At 46.0% G+C, this 12,168-nt stretch overlaps 1 protein-coding gene across 1 annotated transcript; it reads left to right on the forward strand.

The window, feature by feature from the left end:
• The first annotated feature begins 751 nt into the window (after positions 1-751).
• On the forward strand, positions 752-3,704 carry Tp53rk (TP53 regulating kinase). Its single transcript, XM_004636069.2, has 2 exons — positions 752-1,108; positions 2,789-3,704. Exons 1-2 carry the CDS (start codon positions 847-849, stop codon positions 3,265-3,267), a joined length of 741 nt encoding a protein of 246 aa, XP_004636126.1. The 5' UTR covers positions 752-846; the 3' UTR covers positions 3,268-3,704.
• The last annotated feature ends 8,464 nt before the right edge of the window (positions 3,705-12,168 follow it).

Below are 12,168 nucleotides of genomic sequence, written 5' to 3' on the forward strand. Positions count from 1 at the left end.
GTAATCTTCCTGTTTTCAGCCTCCCAAGTGCTGGGATTACAGGTGCACGCCACCATGCGCAGTCTCAGTCACCGGCTCAGAGCGCCTCGGGGCGGGGCCGGCACAGCACACAGGGGATTGAACCTGCATCGCTTCGTCTTCCTAAACAGGTGCTTTAATCCTCCGAGCTACCTGGCCAGCCTCTCCGACAACTTTTGATTTCCCCTTTTCCTCACTTCCACAATCTCATCATTCCCACCGCCCTCTGAGTTTTAATTCTTTTTTCTGTAAGGTCAGGTTTCTTCCCATAACCTTACTATTCCTGAATGCATTCATTAAATGGTAGGAATTATCCTAACACTTAAGACGATGCTGGCTGTTGGCTCTTCTGGGTGGGACTCAGGAGCTGAAGGGGAAGGAGTCCAAAAATGAGACTAAGAGGTGAGGAGGCGAAGCTCTGCCGAAGCTAAACAGCTAAAAGGAGCAGAGCGTCCCTAAACATTTTCCTGGAGAGATGCCGCAGCTTTCAAAAGAGGACAGTCTCTACAAGACAGGCTTCAAAGCCGGCTGCGATCATCACCGACAGCTTCCGGAGAGAGCCGAGGAGTGTGGAAAGCGGGGCAGAACGAGAGCTGCCGAAAACTTACGGAGATAGACGAAGAGGCGTCCGGTGCGCCTCGGGCACCCATCTCAGAGTGTACGAATAAAGCCAAGAGTCTGAAGCCGGAACCACTTCAACGGGGTGGAAGTGTCGGGGGGCGGGGGGAGCCATTGAGTGGCGGACGATGTAGGAGTATTTCCGGAGTGAGCGGAAGTGCCGCTGTACTCTTCCAAAAGAACAGAAAGCCTGAGTGTGGGAACCGGGTCATGGCTGAGGCGAGTCCGGATCCCGCGCTGGAGGCCGAGGCGCTGGCCGCGGCCCGAGAGCGCAGCAGCCGCTTCCTGAGAGGCCTGGAGCTGGTGAAGCAGGGCGCCGAGGCGCGCGTGTTCCGCGGCCTCTTCCTGGGCCGCGCGGCCGTGGTGAAGCACCGCTTCCCCAAGAGTTACCGGCACCCGGCGCTGGAGGCGCGCCTCAGCCGGCGGCGGACGCTGCAGGAGGCCCGGGCGCTGCTGCGCTGCCGCCGCCTAGGTGAGGCGGGCCGGCTACCGGGCGTGGGCACCCCGAGGCTCTGGGCTGGCCGACGGCGGGGAGGGGTGCTGCAGCCTCCCTGCCTCTGCGGGCCTTAGCGTCTCTGCCTTTGCGCCGTCTGCCCAAGCCTTCCTTTGGGAAATGGCATGCTTGAGTTCCCCTCAGTTGGTTAATTCTTAAGCCACGTGGTCTTGCTGAGCAACAAGCGTTTGCCTTGGCGACTACTGCTTGACGCTGGACGCGTTATTTAACCTCTCTAAGCTTCAGTTTCCCCATTTGTACCGCTTCTAGTTTCCATCATTATTTCTTCATTCAGCAGTTTTAAGAAGCAGATAAGCCGCCTGTGGTGGCGTAGGCCTGTAAACCCACTACTTAGGAGGAGGCTGAGACAGAAGGATGGATCCAGGATTGCGAACTTGAGGCCAGCCTCGGCTACCTTACCAGACCCTGTCTCAAAAGACAAAAGAAACAAGAGAGGCAGATGTAATTATAGGTGCCTGCCTTGGGGTCAGGCACTGCTTCGCATATAGCTTTTCAGCAAGTTGTTTTAACTTGTATGCCTCGTTTCCTTACCAGTAAGTGGAAGACATAGTAGAGGTATCTATCATAGAGATGTGGAGACCATTAGATATGTGGGCCACATATGATGTTTGAATGTATCCCTGGCACATAGCATTCAGTAAACGTCATATTTCATTGTCATCTATTTTTCATTAATACGTCTTTGTGGTCTATTATCAGAAACTCAGAAACCCAGAAACCCTGTCCTCAGGTGACAAACTAATGCTCAACCAGGAGAAGTAATTTGCCCAGGGTGACACAACAAGTGAGGGGCCCATTAAACCTTTAACTCTGAAGTATTAGCTTGTCGCCCTACATTTCTTGATTTTATTTATTTATTTAGTTTTTTTTTTGTAGGGGAGGGTAAACATCTACAGGAGGATGTTATTAGCTGGTGCAGTATATTGGGAAAAAACAATAGTGAACAATCAGACTCATCACTACCCAGGCAGAGATTTAATGAAGATGTAATGAGTTATTTGTTCGTATTTTCTGTTTTTCACCCTCTCTGTGATACAGAGTGGCTCCTTTGTTTATTGCTGTATCCCCATTGACAGGTTTGTAGTTTCTAGAAAAGTGTCCTGGATCTGGTTGACATTCAGTAAAGATTCGTTAGGTTTATTGGAGAAATTCTCATGTAACAGTAGCAGAAACTGAGGCTTAGAGAAGCTAACGTAATTTGGGGTTATTACTAATAAGGACAGGAGCTGGGATTTTGAACCTCAGCCCAACAAAGGTGAATCTTTAAGCCAATATGCTGCTTGGCCTCCTGATAGTGACCCTGTCAAATAGGAACTGCTCTCTTGGGGTGATGCTTCCCCTCTGGCTTTCTCCTGTTTTGTGTTTTAGGGAGTAAATATGACATAATCCAGTCATAGAAGGTGTTTGGGAAAGGAGGAGGGTTTGGGCCCTTTAAATTTAGTCATATCTGGTCTCAGGCATAGATTCCACGCTTGGGCAGGAGAATGTCTAGATAAGTTACACCATTTTCTGAAATATTCCTAAATCCTTCTTCTGAAGTAAGTAGTGTCTGCTGAAATATTGGTTCAGTCTTTGAATATTAAACTGATCATTTAAGAAAAAAATTTGGCTTAACAGTGACTTATGTGTTGATTGCAGGGATAGCTGCACCAGTTGTCTTTTTTGTGGACTATGCCTTTAACTGCATGTATATGGAAGAAATTGAAGGTGCATTGACTGTTCGAGATTATATTCAATCCACTATGGAGGCTGAAAACACTCCTCAAAGCCTCTTGGGCTTAGCCGAGAGAGTTGGGCATGTTTTGGCTAGAATGCACGACGGAGACCTCATTCATGGTGACCTCACCACTTCCAACATGCTCTTGAAACCCCCTCTGGAACATCTGAACATTGTGCTCATAGACTTTGGGCTGAGCTTCATTTCAGGACTTCCGGAAGACAAGGGAGTTGATCTTTACGTCCTAGAGAAAGCCTTCCTCAGTACCCACCCCAACACTGAGACTGTGTTTGAAGCCTTCTTGAAGAGCTATTCTAATGCCTCCAAAAAATCCAAGCCAGTGCTAAAAAAATTAGATGAAGTGCGCTTGAGAGGAAGAAAGAGGTCCATGGTTGGGTAAAAGAATGTGTGTGACAATCACATATAGTGAGGCTTTTTTTTTCTGAGGAAATTTGAGGACATTAACGAAATAAAGGAGCTGGGATATTTTTAAGTGATCTGTGATGATGCTTACGTGTCAGTAATCTGCAGTTCACTGTTGTTAAGAGTTTTCTGTGCAAATAAGACAAGTTCTAGGCAGAATTGGGGACTTAAAGGAATCTAGGGCAGGCTTTCCCATATCTGTACTAGTCCTTTAACTCAGGGTTTTGTTTTTTGTCATGTACATGATATATTTGATTGAAACCAGTTTTGAAAGATATGACCAACATTTAAAAAATGAAATAAAATCTAGAAAATATCAGTGTGTTTTATGAAACTTGCAAAGGATCTGATAAAAAATACAGTAGATTAAAAAAAAACTTTATTAAAGCTGGGCATGATGATATACACCTGTAATCCCAGCACTTGGGAGGCTGAGGCAGGATTGCTATGAGTTCAAGGCCAGCGTGGACTACATAGTTTAGGGTCAGCCTGAACTACATAATGAGACCCTATCTCCAAAAAGCAAAACAAACAACTACTTTATTAAAATAAAAAGACACATTGCATCAGGTCTAGTTGCGCTGGCATGACTGCCATATCGGTGTTTACCTTGCATGGTCATTTTGACTTTGGAGAATAGCCAGAAGTCTTAGGTGCCAGATCTGCTGAAGACAATGCCATAGTTTTCGTGAGCCTGCCCTTCTGCTGTAAGGCACTTGGCAGCAGTATTCAGTGTGTTTTATCATACATTGTAAAGACATGAAAGAGGACATCCAGAACTGCTTAAGAAAGTGGCATAAGTGACGGAGTATTTTGTGAGGAATTAATGACAATGTGTCTTTTACTATGATAAAAATTTTAAACATTTACTGTATAGTTTGACCAGTCCTTGTAAATACTGGGCTTATTGTAAAATGTTCTTTTTGAGGAGCACAGTACAGATGAAAAGTACAGTTTCAATCCAGTTTCTTTTTTTAAAAAAGTCTTCTTACTTTCAGGTAACTAAAATTTAGATAACATTTTTGTTGTTCTGTGTTTTTATTATTATATAAGAGATGTGATGGAATGCTGGGGAGATAGCTTGGCAGTCTAAGTGCCTGCCAGGCAAGCACAAGGATCCGGGTTCGATCCCTGGTACCTCATGCTGTACCTTGCTGGTCCTGCACTGTGTGCGCCAATGAAACTAGGCATGGTGGCGCATGCCTGTAATCCCAGCACTGAGGAGGCTGAGAAAAGAGGATCCTTAAGAGTTTGAGCTGCATAGCAAGACCCTGTATCAAATAAATTAAAAAGATTTTTTTAAAAAAGGTGATGATTAGACAGTTCCTCTAAGTTTATATAGGTAAAAAAGTTGATTTTTATCACAGGCAGTAAATAGATAAAAAATGATGGGAAGCTTGTGAATGAAGTTTGATAGAGTCTTCAATTTTTACTTTTTTACTAGTACATATCTGCTGTACATAAGGAAGGTTTACATTCCATGTAGGAAATAGGTACATGTATGTAATAAATCTTAATTTTTATTTTTCAAATAAAGTCTAGTTTAAGAAGCAAGACAATTGGGAATGGGAAGTACCACTAACTGGACCAGGGAGATAGCTCAGTAGAATAAGCACTTGCCTGGCAAGTGCAGGGTCCTGAGTTCAATCCCCAGTACCGGGAAAAACAGACAAACAAACAAATAAAAAACAACCCTGTAATTGGCTTTTAAGTTGGCCAATGAGTTTCTTTCCCCGAAAGGAACGTGTGTATAAGTGTGTGTGTGTGTGTGGGGGGCTAGGTATAACAAAACTACCTTTTCTCCCAGTAAGTTCTACTTGAAAAATGCCTTTTATGTGCCTGGTACATTATTGGGCACTGAGTCCAATAGTAAACAAGATAGATGCAGGACCTGGCTTTATGGGATGAGTGTTCTGGTGGGACCAGGAACATAGGTTTTTGTTCACCATACCCAGTGCTCATCTGAGTACCTTACATGGTGAGCATGTTACAAGCTGCTTGGCACAGGGCCTGGCACTAGTGAGGCATACAGTATGGCAGCTAGTGGTGGAGGTGGCATAGCAGGTGAGAAGCTATAATTTCCTTTGCAAGTGCTAAAGATTGGAGGCATTTCATAAATCCTCTTAGGAGGAATACTGTCCTATGCAGCCCTTGGCCTATGAGGGGAGATGAGTTAACGAATATTCCTAGGTAAGCTGTGGTTTCCCTCCGTGGTTCAGGGCCTAACAAAGGGCCACGGAGCCCTGTGCAGTTCTGGGGACCTGGGGAACAGCAGTTCCTGCAGAGATGAGCTGGTAGCACTGGCAGCTACATGCGAAGTCTCGCCTGCACCCAACCACACATGGGTCATTGTCCCCATTTTGCACGTTTGGAAGTCATTCAGCAATGTGAAATCTGCCCTAGTGTCACAATAAATGACAGCTAGATTCACACCCCAGCTTTTAACAGTAGCGAGCTTTGCCATGCAGTTATTAAGTTCTTCATATACTTGAACTCATCTTACAGAGGAAGCAACTAAGGCACAGAGAAACGAAGTCTGTTGACAGTCACTCAGGGAGTGGCAGGGCAAAGGGAATGTGGTGCTACACCAAAACGGGTCAAACACTAGAAAGGAGACCAGCCAGTGGTTTCTCGAACACGGATGAGCTCTTGTGGCCAGTCCATGGGGCTGAGAAAAGGGCTAGCTCCGTCAGTATTCCATGCCAGATGTGTTCTGATCATACGAGCCGCACTGGCCCTGGCTGAGGGGTTTTAGGAAAATTAATGAAAGGGTGGGGGCCAGTGAAAGGACATAGGGTGTACTCTGAGGTAAGTAAGAAGCTGAAATCTAATCCTGATTCCATTATTTGTAATAACAGCCAGCCTGTAAGCCATGGCTTGCCTATATATATATATATATTTATTTATTTGCGGAACCAGGGATTGAACTCAGGCCCTTGCGCTTGCCAGGCAAGCACTTATTCTACTGAGCCATCTCCCTGGCCCTGGCTTGCCAATTTAATACTTAGAATTACACAAAATGTTTGTGTTGGTTACTGAGTTATCAGCGCCCATGACCCCGTAGGTGTCCACACTTCAGGCAAACACCTCTCTTGCCTTGCCCAAGACCACCAGGGTCTTCCTGGAGAAGCTAGTGTTCCTCCAGGGGTTGGCCCCCAACATTCTTTTTCGAAGTTTCCTTTTGTTTCCAACTTGGGGCCTAGCAACTCCAGAGCACTGTGAACTTTTTCTTTTTGCCACCAGAGGTCGCAAGTCACTCATCTGCTGTGCAGTTGAACACGAAGCTTCCTCTCACTTTTCTTTTTCTTTGGCCTTCTCTTCCCTCTTTCTCCCTCCTCCTGCCCTTTCTTCCTCCTCCATTTCCCCCTTCTTCCTCTCATTCCTGCTTCTTCCAGCTTCGTGCTTCCTATTGTTTCTTCTTTTCCTCACTCCCTTGGACTTGTTCATTTATTCACTCAACAGCACCTTAGCTGAGCATCTCTGTCCATGGGGCAGGCCCTGTGCCAGTCACTGTCAGTGTCACAAGCAGGACAGAGTGGGATGTCCGCTTCCTTCCTGTCTCAGTTTTTTCATCCATTCTCTCACGTCTTCATTCTTTCACCAGGTGTTTAGTAAGTGCCTTGGCTGTGTCCAGCTCTGTCAGATTCTAAAGAAGCTACGGTGATGGGCGAGTCAGGGGCCGCCCTGGAGCCTCCGGCACTCTGCTGCACAGCTGTATTCTATGACTTTCTCACTCATCTCCCTGATTCCACCCCAGCCCCCACCTTCTTCCTCATGCAGCAGACAGAGGGAGCCATCTCCTTGAGCCTGGAGCACTGCAGCTGCCTCTGCATGGGCCTCGCTCACTTGTGCTGCTGTCACCCCACTGCCCCCTGAGCTGTCATCCTCTAGAGCAGCCTGGGAAAGCCTATGAAATCCTAGTTCATGTCCTGTTCTTCTATGTGGACTGTCCAGGGGTCCCACCTCATTCAGGGTCAATCTGTCCTGCTCCACCCCAGCCTTTACCTTCTGGACCCCTTGCTTTCCTACCTTCCCAGCACCTCTGAGGGAGCCATGCTTCCAACATGCCAGTCTGTGCTGATTGCAGGGCCTTTGTGTCTGCTGTTCTCTCCACCTCACACAGTTCTCGTAGATCTCTCAGGGCTCCCTCCCTTGTCCCTGCCAGATGCCACTTTGTCTGCAAGCCTCTCACGAGCACCCTATGTGTGGGGTGACTCCCCACCCCCACCTGTCTCCCCAGCTTTCTCCACCTGGGATCAGTCCAACCACCTGGCATCCTTGCACCTGCCCCTCTCACATGCATCCTGTCAGTGTCCTCTAGATCCTGGAAACTGCAGAGAGGCTTGCTCAGCCCTCTGCTCTCGCCTTAGTTGCCAAAACAACTGGAATGCAGTAGGTGCTCCATAAGTCCTCACTTGGTGGGGAGGCGGCACTGGGGACAGAGCCCAGGCCCTATGCGTGAGTCACACCCACAGCTCTTTTGAGGAACTTGATAAATTGGCCAGACCAGGCTTGAATTTGATTCTGCTTTAGCCTCTTGAAGTGGTGGGATTATAGGTGTGCTCCACCACGCCGAGTGTCCATAAGTATGTACTGGATTGAGTTGAATTCACCATTACAAGACCAGCCAGTGCCTGTCGGAGAGAATCGGTACCTCACGTGTGGAAGCCATCTTCCTGTTCACACACACGTACACACACATTCCACCTACCCGTAGTTTTCCCTCCAGGAGACAGAGCAGAATGATGTCCTGGCCTGTGGTCTGGAACAAAAAAACAGGCAGAACACTGGGAGTCCAGTGCCGATCAAAGGCCCCTTCGTGTTTGTAAACCTCTCCCTCTGCCTGGGACAGAGGAGGGTAAGGGGATGGCTCAGAATCCAGGCCTTCCCCAGGGTGAGGAATAGCCCATGAGGCCGAGGTGCTTGACCAACCCTCCAGGGGACGTAAAGGGTGACTAAATCCAGCCCCAGCCTGAGGCCTCGCTGCTGGGCCCTGCTTCAAAGGCAATATTGCTCTTGGAGCTGCAGAGGCCTTGAATGAAATGTTGCCCTGAAAGATGCTGACAGTGGCACCACAGAAGGAAGGGGAGGGAGCCAAGAGTCCCTTCTAGAGATGGAGAGCTGGAAGTTGTACCGGTACTCCCCATAACCCATCTCCCTCTCTCCTCTGCGTTATTATTCATTGTTGCACTAAGCACTGTGTGATATGCTCCGACCCTTACACATTTATAACTACTCAAATGAAAGCTTGGAGAATTTGGTCTGGCTTAACCAGTGCAGTATCTCTGAGACTGAGGCTGGTGCCTGGCACATGGTAGCCGCTCAGTTAGTCCTTGTGGAACAATGATGCTCATGACTTTGATTGATATTCACAGCAATGTACTAGGATGATTCACAGCAGATTTGATCATTCCATATGTATGGGTTCTCTGCTGCGATCCAGGCACTGTTCTGGGTACTGGAAATGTGGCCAGGGACAAATGAGATGAGCTGCCTGTTCTCCAGTGGAAGGTCATTTCCAGTGACAAGTCATGCTATGAAAGAGATACCAGGGGAGACTGTATAGGGTGAGTGTGGCCACATTGAAGCAAGCTACTCTTTGTAATATTGGGTTGCGTGGGAGCTCTTTGAGTTAAGACCCAAAGGAGAAGGAACCAGTCACTGTGATGGTAGTGGGTGTTGAAGGGAAGGTGCCAGAGGGGTCCAGGCAGAGGGGCAGTAAGCACAGAACTTCATGTGTTCAAGAAGAAGCAAGCAGGCTACCAAGAGCATGGCAGACAGTAGTGGAGACAGGAAGTGGAGTACAGAGCCAAAGAGTGAGGCAGGACCCAGCCATTCACTTCAAGAGCCCAGTACGGCCTTGGCATACACCAAGCCCTCAATAACTGTGTCAGCGACTGCCACTAATACAGCCCCTCACACCTTACATAGCCTTTAATTTTCCAGTTCATCATTATTAATACTATTTAGTGAGGGGTCAGTAGCTAGGTGGCCCTGTACTAGATGAATAAGCTTGAAAAGTACTTTGCATAGTGACTGGCTTTTCATTCATTGGCCCCGGCACAGTAACTTCAGCTGCAGATAACCAAAAACAAACACGTCTCAGGTTGAGCATAGGAGGGTGGAGGAAGTACAGGGGTAGTCCTGTGCACTCCTGAAGGTACGCTGCTCCCAGATTGCTGTTTGTATGTATAAAGATCACCTTGTGTTCTGGTTATCTATTACTGTACTATAAAATCACCTCAAAACATCAAACAGGGTAAATTTTGTTATTTTGCCTCATTCCCAGGTTGCCTGGGCTCTGTAAGGTGGTTCTTCCGTTCCATATGGTATAGTTAGGCCACCATATGGAGCACGGAAGAACAGTAATCAATTTATTTATCCTTGTCCTTTTTTTTTTGCGGAACCGGGGATTGAACTCAGGTCCTTGCGCTTGCCAGGGAAGCACATACTCCACTGAGCCATCTCCCCGGCCCTCCTTTTCCATTTTTAAGTATCAATACAGTCTTTTCCTATCATTTATCTATTGGCCAGTATGAAGCTTTATATGCATTTTTTTCATATAATTCTTAGCACAGTGCTTGAAACACAATTTTATAAGTAGCAAGTTTTGTCCTTTGAGAAATGATAGTTACTATTCATACCAATATTAGTACAATAAAATTACCAGCACCTGGACTTATATTCTGTAGCTTAGTGTGGGTTCCAGTAATCAGCCCAGCTCCACGCAGGGGGCCCCTTGCCAGGATTGCCCAGCATCCGATGTCTGGCGGGCTGCTTAGCTGAGACAATCTAGGTGAGAGGCAGCAGCATTTGGCATCATGAGAGGCATCTCTGAGTTTCACAGCCATCTGGAAGGGTGGTTGTGACAATAAAATGAGAAAAGCTGGGTAGCACTGAGCATAGGGCCTGGGCATAGTAAGTCCTCAGTCATGGCACTAAGTGCTTGGGACACCTTGATGGAAGGCAAAGGAAAGAAGTGGGAGCCTCCTTGTGTAGCTGAAGCATGTCTCTGGAGGTCAGGCATGAATCAGAGTCCTGCATTACATATACAACTTCGTGTTCTTTTGATGACTCTGTGGGGAAAGCAGCTCAGTAAGCAGGTGGGAATAGGGCAAGCGGCAGTGTGTGTCATGGGAATTTAAGCCCCGTATGTAGTAGCTGTGTGACCTTAGATAAATGCCTTAGTGTCTCTGAGTCTCAGTTTCCTTATCTGCCCAATGGACATACCTAGTAGGAGAGGAAAATGCATTTTAGATGAAGCATCCATTGACTGTGGTAGCTCTTTAAGAATTACCTTCCATACTCTATTATTTCCTTTTCATTGTCAAGGGGAAGGAACAAAAGAAAAAGAAAAAGAAAGAAAAAGAAAAAAAAGAAAAAGAAAAAGAAAAAGAAAAAGAAAAAGAAATTCATGGGTCTAGGCTCGGGGCCACCTTTTCTCCTGTAGGGTGCTAAGGTCTGAGTCTTCCAGCTGGGAACCTGATGTCCTACAAAGTCCCCTTCCTATAAGAAGCTGTAATTCCAGTAAGAAAAGTAATGTTGGCAGTAATAGTTATATACTTCCAGCTAACAAATTGCTCTATAACTTAGTAGTAGAAAGCAAGTGTTTCTTGATTCATGGATTATGTGAGTCAGAAATTTGGACAGGGTGGTGTCCAAGTTTTGGGAGGGATTGTCTCTCCTCTACCACATCTGGCTTTAGCTGGAAGACTCAGAAACTAGAACTATAGACGTCTGAAGTCTTGTTCAGTCATATGCTGTTAGCAAACATTGGCTGCTTCCTGCAAGCTTTGGGTCTCTTGCCAGGCCCCTCTTTGTGTAGCTTTTCTGCCTGGTTTAGCTTGAACTTCAAATACAGTATCTGGGTTTCAAGGATAAAGGTCCCAAGAATGAGCAAACAGGCAGAAGCTGTGCCCTCCTCATGACTTCGCCTTGGGAATCACTTAACTCCACTTATACTGTGCTCTTATTGGTTGGAATGTCCCTAGCCCCCTCCCACATTGAAGAGGTGGCACATAGATTCCCAACTCTCAGTGCAAGTAAGTTCCAGGAATAACAGTTGCTGTCACAGATTGAATCCTATACTGGGTCATGATTAATTCTTTTTAGTTTTAGTTTTTTGAGGAGTTTTCACATTGATTTCCATAGTGGCCGTACTAGTTTACATTCCCACCAGTAATGTAGAAGGATTCCTTTTTCCCTTCCAACCTTGTTAGCGTTTGTTATTATTTGACTTTTTCTTAAAGGTAGCCATTTTTTCTGGAGCAAGATAATCTGACAGTTGCTTTAATTTACATTTCTCTAATAATAGTCAGAGATATTGAACATTTTTTCACACATTTATTGGCCACATGTACTACTTCTTCAGAGAAGTATCTATTCATTTCAGTTGGCCATTTACTGAACTGATATTTTACATGGGAGAGGGTAATTTTTCAGTTCTTTATATACGCTAGATATTAGTCCTCTATCCATACCGTGGCTAGCAATTTTTTTCTCATTCTGTAGCCTGTCTCTTTACTCTGTTGGTTGTTTCCTTGGCTGTACAGAAGCCTTTTAACTTGTTATAATCCCATTTGATGATTCTTTTTTTTTTTTTTTTTTGGTCATTTGATGATTCTTGATGTTACTTCTTGTACAATTGGGCTTCTGCTCAGAAAGTCTATGCTACATCTTCAAAAGCTTTACCTATTTTGTCTTCCAGCAGATTGTTTCTGTTTTTATATTTAGATATTTGACCCATTTTGATTCATGTGGTGCGAGGTCCGAGTCTAGCTTCGATCTTCTGCGTGTATGGAGCCCATTTTTCAAGCACCATTGCTAAAGAAGCGAGCTCTTCTCCAGCATATGTTTAGCTGAATGTGCCTGGATTTCC

The sequence above is a fragment of the Octodon degus genome, unplaced genomic scaffold (assembly GCF_000260255.1).
Source record: "Octodon degus isolate 3935 unplaced genomic scaffold, OctDeg1.0 scaffold00077, whole genome shotgun sequence".
Lineage (NCBI taxonomy): Eukaryota > Metazoa > Chordata > Mammalia > Rodentia > Octodontidae > Octodon > Octodon degus.

Coding starts and splice junctions, on each gene's coding strand:
- Tp53rk (XM_004636069.2), top strand. CDS start 847: ATGGCTGAGGCGAGTCCGGATCCCGCGCTGGAGGCCGAGGCGCTGGCC. Junction 1,109..2,788: donor GCTGCGCTGCCGCCGCCTAG/GTGAGGCGGGCC, acceptor TGTTGATTGCAG/GGATAGCTGCACCAGTTGTC.